The following is a 14,343-nucleotide window of genomic DNA, read 5'->3' on the forward strand; positions in this document are numbered from 1 at the left end:
GTGTGTGTATTTGGTACAGAGTCTCACTATGCAACTCAAACTCACAGTGATCCTTCTGTTTTCAGCCTCCCCAACACTGGGATTATAGGCGTGTGCCACTATGCCTGGTCTCTGTGACTGGGTCAGTGCACCCAGGGGCAGGGGCAGCGCAGCCTGTGGTGCTAGGGATCAAACTTGCCTAAGCAGGCATTTAGGCTACTGAGCTATCTCACCAGCCCTGTAGTTTGGTAATTTCTAATAAATGTCAAGTGTTTAGACTTCTTAACATTTTCAAGGTTTATTAAATAAACTTCTTGAAGGTAGAAGAAACTAAATGCAGGATAGAGCTAAGGTGACTCAAGATTGGAAAACAATTAGGTTTTCCTTACTGTCTTAGTCACTTTCTCATCACTGGACTATAATACTTGACACCCACAGTTTAAAGAAGGAAAAGTTTGTTTTGGCTCATGGTTACCTGGCTCCAAGGCAGAAAACGTGTGGCAGAGGTCCGTGGCAAAGGAAAAAACACTCACATCATGACAACTAGCATGCAGTTCAAGAGAGAATCAAGGAGCAGAGAGAGGAGTGAGGCTGCTCAGCTTGCATCCCAATGGTCACCTCTTCCAACTAGTCCCTACCTCCCTACAGCAAGTCAGTTCTATCACTTCATGATCTCATCGCTTTCCAAAAGCCCTATCTCTGAGCACAAGAGGGTCATTCTTTTTTATATTATTTATTTATTTGGTACAGGGTCTCACTACACAGTTCAGACTCATAATGATTGTCCTGTCTCAGCCTTCCCAGCACTGGGATTACAAGCATAGTTTTGAAGCCAGCACAGCATGTAGTACTGGGGATTGAACTTGGGTCCTTGTGCTTGCCAGGCAGGTGCTTAGACCGCTGAGCTATCTCCCCAGCCCTTGAGAGTCATTCTTTATCAAACCTGTAACATACACCAAGCTTATGAGGTTTTATTCCACACTGGACATTAGGTGTACCAGGACTAGGACAAGAACAAAACCAATGTCCAATAAAATCAGATAATCTGCTAGGAGACAAATGATTTTATTCATGTTTAAAAAAAGTTTCATATGTTTGTGCTTAAATGAATGAAACAAAATTGAATATAGTACTTTAATAGAGTCTAATTTCTGAAACTCTAGGCTCACCATGGCAATTTCCAGGTGAGATGACCACTGATATCCTCTTTCTTCACATACTGCTTGCAAAAGTTTCATCTCAGTGTTGGTTGTGGTTCAGGGTGGGGGATGGAAAGAAATCCAAAATCCAGTATTTTGCAGTGTTCATCCTCTAGCACCAACCTGTGTTATAGGTGACAGTGTACAGTGAGATGGATGCCTCAGCCAAGCAGCGCAGTAACAACAGGGCAGCTTCCCTCTTGATGCACCTCTTGGGAGCATGTGTCAATCTGAAGATCTTAGATTTTTCTCAAACACAAACTAGTATAGTTTGAAAATGTTTGATGTTGAATTCTCTGTCTCTCAGTGGTAGAAAGCTTGCTAAGGATGTGCAAAGCCCTAGTTGGATGTTCAGCCCTGAGAAATATTGGATATCTCTTTTCTTATCTGTAAACATGGGAGGCAGATTTGCACATTTCTAGAGTTCTTATAAAATTAGTTCAGCCCAAAACAAAGTTTCAAAATTATTTTTCCCAGATGTAGTTAAAGGAAGGAAGTTGGTAAGGAAGTTCACTCTACATTGTTAAAATTAAAGATTATTAAGATAAATATGTATAGTTTTATCATAGATAGATAGATAGATAGATAGATAGATAGATAGATAGATAGATAGATAGATAGATCTGTAAATTATATATAGTACTCTATGTAGGTTTTTTTTTTTTTCATAGTACTAGAGATTGAACCCAGGGCCTTTGCACTGAGCTACATCCCAAGTCCTTCTAATTTTTGAGACAGTCTCACTAAATTACTAGGTTGCCTAGACTGGACTTAAACTTTCCATCCTCCTGCCTCACAATTCCAGAATTTTGGGTTTACAGGTGTGCACTACCATCCTGTTTCACTGTTGATTTTTGATTAGCTATTACTGGCTATCCCTCTATGCTGAGATTTCAGGTAATTTTTATTTTCCTCTTCTTGCTCTCCTATAGTTCCTGTTTACCAGCTGAATTAATTTTATAACAGAAAAAACAAGTCTGAAAAAAGAAGTGTCATTGTTCTGTACATTGTTTTAACCCAGCACTCTGTGAAGACCACTGCACTGAAGGAAGACCCCACAAAGGACCTGAAACAGCTTCTGCAAGAGCTGAGAAACGTGATCAATGAGGAGCCGGCCATGCAGCTGAGCAAGGCGGAGGACGAGGGGAGAGCACCATCCCTCGGGGCCTTGTGCGTGGCTCTGTGGGGTGGCACTCAGGAGGGGAAAACTATGCACATGACACACTCTGGAAGACTGAGGCTTAAATAACTTTGGAGAATACCTGAAGTTGTTGGGGAAGCAAGTATAAGTGGAGGGGTTAGGCAAAAGTAAAAGTAACGACATCAAGAGAAAATAATACATCATTCTGTTCAGATACCCACAGTGAAAAGCCACCTCTGTAGAGTAATGTATAATTCCCAGCAGATTTCCCATCCATAATCTTATCTGAATATCACAACAACCACCTGAGCCAGAGTTCACTTGTCTGATTTTATAAATGAGAAAAACACCAGTCTCAGAGGTCAATTTGTTTGCAGCACACACAGTAGGACCCCAAATGCATTCTAACACTCCAGATGTGAGCCAACAGGAAAGGCCTTGGTTGCAGTTACCTCCAGGTATTAAAACACCCAAAAAAGATTCAGCTAGCTCACCCTCACCGTAATCCTAACGCTTAACCCTCCCAGTACATGGCTGCAGATATCTGTGGTGTTTTAATCATCTTTTTATTCTTTACTGAGGATTTTCAAATAATGCTTTTTAAATTGTTTTATGTCATCATTTAGACTAATTTATCTTAATTTATACATTAATATGATGTATATTTTTTAAAATTTTAAGTATTATAACCCATTTTTGTATACTTATTTCTGGTTATACAGCAGTTACTTAAATGTTAGTGTATACTATCCCAAAGTGCCAAAATATTGGCTGAATTTATCTAATTGTTCATCATAATATTAATAATAATAGCCCAATTACCTGCCATAGCTTACATTACGTCAGTCACACTATATCAGAAGTGTTTCACTGACTCCTCCATCAAAAAGTATTTTCAAGGGCTGGCAGATACTTGTGCAGATTGAAGAGCCTGCTTAGGCAGACGTGGAGACCGGGGCTTGGTCCCGAGTATGTGCCGCCCCGCCCCTGGGGCGTGCTGAGGTAGCGACTGAGACTGGGCGTGGTGGTGCAGGCCTGCAATCCCAGCACTTGGGAGGCTGAAAACAGGATCACTACAGGAGTGGTCTGTGTGATGAGACCCTGTAGATACTGTACTAAATTCATTAAAAAAATTTTCACTTGAAGAACTTTTCATTCTTGTAATGACTATAGTGTCCCTTCTAAGTTAGCCCACTTGACAATTATGTAAACTCAGGTTGACTTGCCTCCTAGAAAGATAAGGCAGAGCCAGAAGTGAAAATCCCAGCTGCTGGTTCTCAGCTCCGGTCATTTCACTGATCATTTCACAGTATCACCAAGCTTCTTCGACCAGCTTTCCAGCACACCAGCCACTAATGATGACATTGAATGGTATTGGACTTCATTGAATATAAATATGTTTGATCCTTGCCTTTAGAGAATTTATTTTTTATAATCCTACAAATGGCCTGTCACTAAGATCTAAATGCCTAGTGCTTAAGACTCCAGGGAAAGAAAGCATTTTTGGTTTGATGAATTCCAGAGATAGCATTTTGTTCCATTTTCTTAGAAGCCCAAAACCCACAGTTATGGGCTAAACAGCTGGGTGTGGTACAAGGATGTGACCCCACAACATGGAAGGCTGTATTAAGTTTGAGCTAGCAAATGTTGCATAGTGATTTAAAGGCCAGCCTGGACTACATAGCAAGAGTGTCATATTTTCTTCATTGCTGAGGCAAAATACCCAACACCCAAAGCTAAACAAAGAAAGGTTTATTATAGCTCACAGTTTGTTCAGTTCGTAGTCAGCTGGCTCCAAGGCTGGGTGGCATGGCAGACAGGCATCACAGGGGAGAAATAGTCCATGGCAAGCAGGCAGGATACAGTAAAGCAGCAACAGCCACAAGAGAGAAGCAGCCTTTCCCCTCTCCCTTCAGAGTCTATGCAGTGTGTGAGCCTGCTGATTGGTGCTGTGCACACTGAGGGTAAGGCCCACTTGCTCCCAGCACCACCCCCTTAACCTCAGCATGGCACACACTAGATCCAGCCACCTCTGAAAAGCCCCACCTATGTCTTCATGAGGCTTCAGAGGGACATCTAGACACAAACCACAACAAAGACCCTGTCTCAGAACACGAAGGAAAAAAAAAAAAAAAAAGGAAAACTACATTATTTCTAAAAGATCATTTCTAAAAGATATTCAGTCTTGCCAGATGTGATGGCCCACACCTATAATCTGTACACTCAGGACACTGCAGCAAGAGCATCACCATGAGTTTGAGGCCAGTCTGGGCTACCTAGTGAGTTCAAAGGCAGCGAGACCATGTTAAATAACCCCCCCCACACACACACACACAAATCAAATCTAGAAATTGATCTGCATGTAATTAATTGAGTTATATTTATCTACACAGGGATGATAGGGTAAGAGATTGCATTATTGAATCAAGCCTGAGATCAGACATATGCCATAGGTAAGCATAATCTACAATTCTGAATTTAATTACCCAAGGACATTTATATGGCCTGATTAAATGAGAGGGTTTGTTTGGATGATTTTCATGGAACTTGGCAGAGATTTTGATCCATGAAGGAAAATTATTACATTGTTTAACTGCCTCTAAAAGAGATTTCAAGTAAATGTATGAATTTACTTTTCAGAAATCAATTTCAGTCGGGCGTGGTGGTACACGCCTATAATCCCAGCACTTGGGAGACTGAGACAGGAGGATCATTGCAAGTTCGAGATCAGCCTGGACTACAAAGTGAGTTCAAGGCCAGCCTGAACTGCACAGTGAGACCCTGTCTCAAAAAGAAAGAAGGAAGGAAGGAAGGAAGGAAGGAAGGAAGGAAGGAAGGAAGGAAGGAAGGAAAAAAGGAAGGGAGAGAGAGAGAGAGAGAGAGAGAGAGAAATTTCATAGGCACTTTCTTCTTTTTAGCTGATTATGTTAGCTTTGTTTCACTATAATGAAATACATGAAATAATGTATAAGACCAAAGTTTTACTTAGCTTACAGTTCTGAGGGTTCTAATCCAATACTAGCCTTTTAGGGGGCATGACTGGTATGAATTGCATGTCAGAGCTAACTGCTCACCTCATTGCCAAGAAGGAGAAGAGACAAAAGGCATCAGGACCCTATAGTCTCCTTTGGGTCTCACCCTCAGTAACCTAAGGACCTAACCTCCTAAAGGCTCCTCAGTAACCTAAGGACCTAACCTCCTAAGGGCTCTACTTCTGTCTAGTAGTGCCCCCTGCGAAGGGAATTTGGGGGATACTCTGTATCCAAACTATAGCTGGAAGCTGTGTACTGTTGGGAAGGTAATACTTTATCTAAATTTATATGCATTTACAATAACTTTGTAATTTTGAAGAGTGGTCCAGGATATGATAATAATTTCAATGCGAAGTTTAAGAATAATCTTACTGAAAACCATTCAATAATTGAATAGCGAAGTTTTAAGTAAAATCATGAAAAAGAGAAGAAAGAAAGCTATGGTTGTGCACACCTGTAATCGCAGCACTCAGGATGCTGAGGCAGGAGAACAACCACAAGTTTGAGGCAAATCTGCTACATGAATTCAAGGGCAGCCCGAAATATATAGTGAGACCTTGTCTGACAAAAACAAAAGCAGAAAGAAATGTAGTGCACAGCCTAAATAAGATCCTTAAAAGACAACTTTGCATAAACATTAGCCCAAAGGCAAGTATTAGCTTAAGACTTATGGAAGTCTCAGAGGCCATTGCTCGGAAATCTTGGTAGTGCCTTACTGCCTGCTACAGTAAGTGCGTGGGGCCTCGGGGTGGCACTGAGCTGCTCCTGACTTGTCATCTGTCTGCCAAACCAGCTTTCTCCAGATTCCTAAACATTCATGTCTCTGTCTTCAAGCTTTTCTCCATACTATTCCCGCCACCTGGAAGAGCCCCAAACTCACTTTTTGGAATCTGTCTGTCTGAAAGTAATGTTGAAGTGAACAATTTTGTTTTGTCATGAGGGTCACACTAGATGGCCTACCTAGCTAGCCAGTAGATGTCATTTACTTGCATAAAAATAAATTGGGCTGAGGGTAAAATTCAGCAGTAAAATGGGTGCTTAGCATGTACATGGCCCCAGGTTCAAACCCCAGTACCAAAATAAATCAATTAAAGATTAAAAACAAGAATAAATAATTTCTCTCACAAACATGTATTAGATTGGTAAGAAGTGTAATGTGTACTCTTTAATTTCTCCCACCCTTCTACCAACAGAAGCAACAACTCCTTAAGGGACTCTGTGGAAGGCAGCAAGTCAAGTGGAACTCTCAGCAGGTGAGAAATGATTGTGCCAACCACAGTTTACTAGTGTGTGCTACTGAATTCAGAAGGTCAGAAGCGCAGGAATCGCTCTCCAGGAGATGTGCTGCGCCTGAGGCGCAGGGCTCTGTGTTCCATTTGTTTACAGTCAGGAGCTCGGTCCATTGACAGACAGCCCAGAGAAAGCTTATCTTTATCTTTTCCATTTTCACTGCCTGTAAAAGTAGACCTGTCCAAGCCCTCTTGTGTCCTCAGAGTGTGCACACAGTTCCTGTGTTTGCATTTCAGTCAAGTAGGGACTTAGCGCTGCCGTGGTCAGCTTTGCCTCCAGGAGCAATGCAGTAAACAGCGCTCAGTAAACAGATCAAGGTCAGATTATAAACACCTCACTGCCTCTCCTATGTGATCGCAATATGGAATATTCAAACCTTTGTAAATATCTTTCTCTTAGCCTTGGTAATGTCTTCATTTCCTCCTTTGAGTATAAGCACTATCTTGTATCTATTTATAATAACCATACTATCATCTGCATGTTTTTGTTTTTCCTCTTTTCTGATTGTTTTATTTTTATTTATTTATTTATTTATTTATTTATTTATTTTGTATTTTAAGGAAGGGTCTACAGGGTGTTCAGTGTTGTACTACTACATCAGACTTGCAGTGATCCTGTTTACAGCCTCCCAAGAGCTGGGATCACAGGCACGTGCCACCACACCCAATCTCAATTGCCACTATGCTCGCCCCAGGGGTTGGGCCGGCTTGGCTGGCCCGTGGATGGAACCCTAGCTCCTGTGCCTGCTTGCAGGTGCTTTAATTCGCTGAGCTATTTGGCCGGCCCTTCTAATTGTTTTAGAATCATCTTTTTATCTAATATGATCTATGTAGGAGACACTGCTTTCTCACGTGTAGATTATTGTTATTTTTTTGAAAAAGGAAAAAGGGCTCTATTATAAAGGGAAAGGAGCTTCATTATTTTGGAGGGCACAGAGAGAATTTGGGAAGATGAGGAATTCTCTCAACTGGAACAAAGAGAGTCTGAGGCTTTTATGACCTTTTGCCAGGGGTGGGCTTTGAGAGAGATGTTTAGATACACCTGAGGAGCTGATTGGGGCCTTCCCTGAGGTGGCGGGAAAGGAGAAAGGAAATTGCCTTGGGCTGAGTTGGAGAAGCCGGGAGGTGGTCTTGGGGAAGATAAACTGTTGTTTTAAGGGCTTCGGCCATATTGGATGACCACCATAATAATTCAGCAATTCATACCAGGGCTATAACCTATCATTCCCATCTTTTGGTTGTTATAAAAGGGGCAACATCTCTCTTAGACTGCTTCCTGCTGAACTGGGGCGTCGTCTTGGGGGTGAAGGGAGTTGACAGGATGACGGTTCACACCCATGTAGAAGTTAGTGCCAGGTGTCTCAGCTAGGACTAGAAGTTTATTGTTTGTGACAGCTCACATTGGAGACTGAAGAAACCTCGAAAAATACGTAAAAAGACAGCATGTTATGAGTACATGCCATCATGATTAAAGGACACAGGAGGGGAAGCAAGAGGAGGATCTATGATCTGTCATTTTACCATGACCCTGTTGAAGAGGAGGAGTATCGATCTTTAGTTTGATATCTGCTGTCAATGTGAGGAAAAGGAGTCAGGGTCATCTGTAGTACTGTAACACAACTGTATAGATTTTGTTAAACTTTTGTTTCCTGTGTTAGTATGTAAGTGTGTGAAGACATGGAGTCTACCTACCAACTGTGTTGTCTATAGTTGTTTAGAAAGGTAGGCTACTATCTGAAAAGATGGTCTCTTTTTATGTTCTAAAATGCCCACTGTATTGTGACCTTGAAAAGTCATGTGTAGATTGGAAGTGAAGATTCAGATTACTTAAAAACTTCCCAAGATCATGCATCTTGTAGGCAGAGGAGGTCAGTTTAACTCGGCCTGGCTGGCTCAGTAGTACATACTGTGGCCTCTGCTGCATGCTGCTCCAGGGACCGCAATTGAGCATTCAGGAAAGAGCTCAGGCAGAGGCAAGGAGGAGGAGCGAACTGGTCTCTGCAGAGCGGGATACATCTGCTTCGTTCAACAGTGACGTTACCATAGTAGTATTGCCTTTTTTTTTTCCACCCTTCAACCCTTATCCCCAATCTGTAGTACTGTTTCTTATTATTTTTTTAGTCTTTTTTTCTACTTTCATGGCTTTATTATGTTTTTTTATAGATTATACATTGTAAATAAATTATTTACAAATTTAAATGACTATAACAATAAAAATTGTCCAAAATAAAAATGAAGAACTTACAGATCAGTCATATAACAGTTCACTGTGTCAAAATCAAGAAACATATTCATATAATTAGAATTCTGAAAATAGAAAGAAGTAGGTAATAAATATTTAAAGATTTAAAATTTCTGAATTTAGTTGAACTTATAACACCACATTTCCCAGAAAAATGAAACTTTTGCCCAAGAAATTTGAATAAAATTATACCCAGATACATATAAATGAAATTGTCCAAAACTTGTTGTAAAGAAAAAAATCATGAAAGCATATACATAAAAAAATTAGCTATGGAAGAACAAAATTAAATAGCATCTTATTTCACATTAGAAAGAGAAAAGAAAAAAAAATATCAAGTGTGTAAGAAACTAGAATAATTAAAGGACTATAAGAAAGGAGAAAAACAGATCTGTCCTCTTTGAATTTTATACTTAGCAAACATACCTTTGAAAACTAAAAGGAAAATATTTTCCAGTTATACAAACTCGAAATATTCTAATACCTCCAGATGTAGCATATAGGAAATAACAAAGAGCATAATTCAGAAGGCAAGAGAAGTTGTTACATGCTCCTAGATAAAGAATAAAGAGCTCTCAAAATGATAGTTATGCAGGACTATGTAAAATATATTAGATGAACCCATTGAAAAAGTCATTAAAGATGTCTATGAAACAGTATCAATCATATCAGGTTATACACATTTTTTTCATGTGTATGTGTGTGTGTGTGTGTGTGTGTGTGTGTGTGTGTGTGTAAAAGGTAAGAAAGAAGTAATATAAAGTCAATAGAAAATGGAAATATACTTTTTAAAGTTTCTAATACTAGGAGAAAATATCATACCATGTCTTTTAAATAGATTATAAATCAAATATACAGTATAAATCTTAAAACAAAAATTAAGATTAAGCAATATTTAGAAAATTAAATGCTAATTAATTAAAGATTAAATGTTTCAAAACAATTGAACTTAGAAAAAGTTTTCATGATAGTAAAGAATTACTAAGAATAAAACATAAGATAAGTACTGGAATGACAAACAAATGACCAGCACTTCTAACAGTTTGGGGATAGGATATCACACAAAGTTCTAGTGTGTCATGGACATGGATAATGTCCATAACATTTACTGGTGTCCAGGTGTCACTTGTGGGACTGAGCTACTGCTACTTCCTTGATATCCACCCTGTAGACCCGGACAGAATCATGCCCCGTAGGGTGCAGGAGAAGTCCATTTGTAGAATATGCTGATGGAAGTATCTTGTTGCTGTGTACAAAAGAATAACTGAAAGACTGCTTTTGTATACCTCTTATTCTCCTAGGTTTAATTGTTTGCCCTATGTGGTGGGTTCTTTCCATTCTCATTCATGGAGTTGTGGTCATTTTGCTCCCTCTCTAAAACATCTTTTAGTAGTCTGTGTAGGTTTAACTTTGTCATCATGAAATTCTTAAGTTGTTCTTTGTCATGGGAGTACTTCACTTCTCCATTATACTTGAAAGAGAGTTTTGCAGGGTATATTAGTCTGACTTGGCATTTGTTTTCTTGCAAGACTTGAAGTACTTTGCTCCACACTCTTCTTGACTGGATGCTTTGTGAAGAGAAATCTGCTATTATCCTGATGGCTTTTCCTTTATTTTTATTTGTTTATTTAATTTATTTATCTTTTTTTTTTGTGGAACCAGAGATTAACTCAGGCCCAGGGAAGCACTTAGTCCACTGAGCCATCTCCCTGGCCCCTTGGCTTTTCCTTTAAATGTGATCTGCTTCTTTTCTTTAGCAGCTCTTAGTATACTGTTCCTGTGCTGAATTTCTGAGTTCTTGATTATTATATGTCTGGGTGTGTTCTTAATTGGGTTGATGTTCTTTGGAGTTCTATATGCTTCAGTTACCTGAATGTCAATTAGTTTCCCCATATTTGGGAAGTTTTCTGCTATTACTTCCATCCATACTCTTTTTATATCATTTGTATTGACTCCTTCCTTCTCATTGATGCCTATTAGTCTCACGTTGTTCATCTTTGCATCATCTTGCAGGTTTTAAATTATATTTCCTGCATCCTAGTTGTTTTTAAGAGATCTCTTCTTACTTTTTCACTAGTTGCAATGGTGTCTTTAAGGTCTGAAAGTCTATTCTCACTTTCATTCAAACGATTTTGCCAGCTTGTGATTGAGGTTTCAAATTCCTGTATATCACTTTGGATCTGTTTCATGCATTCTATTTCTTAGCTTTATTGCTTATTCAAGGATTCCATCACTTTTATATAATGCTCTATTTTTTCTTATCAGTGTCTTCTTTGGAAACACTTAGTACTTCTTTCATTTTAGTTATCATTTATTTTTTTACTTCAGAAATTATTTCTGATATGATTTCCTCTATACTTTTCTGCAGTTGTTTCTTTACTTCAGATGGTATTATTTCAGATTTTAGGTGTGTGATTTCCAATTTCTCAAGTGCTATGTCTTCTGCATTTGTTCTGGATAGGCTCAGGGCTTCAGACTGCATTTTGTTCCTTCTTTTTGTCATTTTCTACAGTACTGTCTTCTGACCGTTGGTGTAGAGCTTAGATGGAGTTATTACCTTAGCACCAGGTCCAGATCTACCAAGTTCAAATTTGTCCAAGTGGTGTGGCTTGAGTCTGGTTGCTGTGCTCTACTTCTTCCTGCTAGAGCCCTTGGAATTGAACCCTCTGTGCCACTCTGGCAAGATGTTCTGTTCCTGAATCAGCTGGGTGGGTCTTGCCTCTAACCTCTTTGCAGGGAGTTCTGATGCAGGTTCAATGCTGGGCCTGGGCTCTGGGTCGAATCAAATGTAGTCTTAAGAGGATAGGAAGTTGTTATCCTGTTTCATATCATAAAAAATATCTACAGTATCAAAAACACTGAGAGGGCTGGGCAGATAGCTCAGCAGTCTGAGCACCTGCCTGGCAAGTGCAAGGACTAGGGTTCGATGGCACACATGCCATACGAGCCCCAGAACCCCAGGCACTCTGTGCCAGTCACTAAACTGGGCATAGTGGCACATGCCTGTAGTACCAGCACTGGGGAGGCTGAGACAGAAGGTTCACTACAAGTCCAAGCTGCATAGCAAGACCCTGTACCAAATAAATAAATAAGTAAAAGATTTTCTTCATTAAAAAAATTGAGAATTCTTTTATAGTTTAGCAACTAAATAAAAGGTAGCATGAATCTCATAACTGTACATGTATCTAATCTGTTGCCGGTTTTGACTTTCTGGGAACTCCACTATGTATTTATGAAAGAGAGAATTCAAAAGCAAACAGCAGAGCCTGGGGCATAGTGGCAGGTATCTGTAGTTCCATTGTAATGTCACAGCAGAGTCTGGAGACCTAGGGACTTCCCACTACAGGACCCTTGTATTCCTCATTCCTCTAGTTTTTGCTCTTACTCTGGTGAGGAATGCAAAGGCAAAGCCAAGATAAATTGAAGCCAAAGATCCCCCAGGTCATCCATCCAGAATTCAGAAAGGGAAATTAATGTGAAGTAGAGGTTTACTTATAACATTGCAAGGGTAAGGACAAAGCCATCAAGCAACAAGTCAGCAGGAACAGCTAGAAAGTGAGCTCCTCAGGATGGTGTCCTCCTGCCCATTTTTACAGAGGTATGAAGTCAGTCAGGGTCTTAGCCTTTGTTTCTGGGGTGAACTTGTTGCTAGAGTGAGATAGGGTTTTATGGAGTTTCAGGGGGTTTCCAATGTACAGAAAGATAAGTATCTAAGAATAACTATTCTTCAGCTGTAAAGGTTTCACAAAGGGCAATTTCCAGTAACCAGGGGGTCATTTCTATAGCCATCCACTATACCACGTTAGCCATGCCCTATGCTTCTGCCTGTCTTCCCTTCTCATTGTCCCTACATTCCTCCTCTGACTCGATCATCTTTCTGCCATTAGATGGGAATAGGTGGGGGTCTTGTCTTTACCCCCTTGAGAGTTATCTTCGTTACTTTTCTCTTGTTCCTGGGACAAAATATCCTATACCCCAAATTAAGGAAGGAAAGGTTTATTTAGCTCACAATTAGTGGAGGTTTCAGTCCATGCTCGGCTGGCTCCAAGGCAGAGTGGAACATGGTAAAGGGCAGCAGTTCATGGAGGGTGGAAAACAGCAAAGAGCAAAGGGAGGAGCAGTGGCTCCTCCAGCCATGGCTGCAGCAGCTAGCAAACCTCTCTTCCTTCCCTACGTTGTATTCAGGCCATCTGCCCCAGGGCAGGTGTAGCACTCACACCTATAATCCCAGCATTGGGTCATGAATTAATCACAAATTCTAGAAGCTGCCCCTAGTGACTGCATGAAGCTTTGGGGGGACAACTAGACACAAACCATAACAAGAGTTGACACTTGATTGATTGAATATTGGGCTTGTTGCTAGGGGTTTGGTCCTGTGGGATAACAGGAGAATCGGAGTAGGCTTAGCAATCTGCACTAGGAGAGGCAGTGTTGCCTGCAGAGGCAGGTGTCTGCACCACAGACTGTCAGCCCCAAGCCACAGAGCTACTCAGAAACTGCTTGCTGCTCACAGTCACACAAAGCCTGCATTTTCTACCCTCTAAGAAGGGCTCTGTCTTTTGCCTTTCCCAAGTGTCCCTTCTGACCCTACACCAGCACTCTGATATCCTGAAGCAGGAGGATCGTAAGTTCCAGCCCAGCCTGGGTAACTTACCAGCTTGGTAAGATCCTCTTTAAAAAAAAATTTTTTTAAAAGAGCCAGGGATATTGCTCAGTTTGAGGGCCCTGGGTTCAGTGACCGGTAACACATACACACACACACACACACACACACACACACACACACCTTAGTATGATAGTGAAAATAACTACTCAGGACCTTGTGCTGGCCGGGCAGACATTTATGTCACTGAGCTATCTCTCTGGTCCTATAGTGAAAGTAACTTTAACCTCACAAACTCCCTGAAAGAAAACTACCTTGAGAGCTGCTATAATAGTCTCTGGTACTCAACCCAGAGAGACCTATATGATTTATTTTAACTTTTTTTTTACTTAATTAAGCTTTTAAAGTTTTATAAACATATTTCTAATGTTAGGAGAATTTTGTCTTTGTTTTGTTTTTGAGGCAGGACCCTACTACCAGGCTGGCTTTAAACTCACTTATATAGCCCAGGCTGGTCTAACTCATGGGGATCCTCCTGCTTCAGCCTCCTAAGTGCTGGAATTACAGGTGTATGCCACCATGCCTAGCCCAGTTGTTATTGTCTTTGGTTTCTTTGTTTTAAAAACTATGAAAAAAAGAGATTGGGTGTATAGCTATTATTACACAAAAATGAATTTTCTAACCAAGATTATATATTTATTATTCCTTTCATCTTGCAAAATGTTCATGGACACTGAATGCAAAAAGATAGGGCAACTTTGCATCTTTCTTGTGGGCATTTCAGAACTGGTGCAGTTGGGGTCACGCCTGCCCTCCTGAGTGTGTAGTTTAGTCCTCACATGTGCCAGGGAGCTTGCC

At 40.4% G+C, this 14,343-nt stretch overlaps 1 protein-coding gene across 1 annotated transcript in view; it reads left to right on the forward strand.

Moving 5' to 3' along the window:
• Positions 1-14,343, forward strand: part of Ccdc158 (coiled-coil domain containing 158) — an 84,509-nt gene that overhangs the window by 62,604 nt on the left and 7,562 nt on the right. The window contains 3 exon segments of the mRNA XM_004649027.3: positions 2,200-2,348; positions 4,713-4,772; positions 6,545-6,604. Coding sequence (XP_004649084.2) covers positions 2,200-2,348; positions 4,713-4,772; positions 6,545-6,604 — 269 coding nt within the window.

This window comes from Octodon degus, unplaced genomic scaffold (assembly GCF_000260255.1).
Source record: "Octodon degus isolate 3935 unplaced genomic scaffold, OctDeg1.0 scaffold00305, whole genome shotgun sequence".
Classification (NCBI taxonomy): Eukaryota; Metazoa; Chordata; class Mammalia; order Rodentia; family Octodontidae; genus Octodon; species Octodon degus.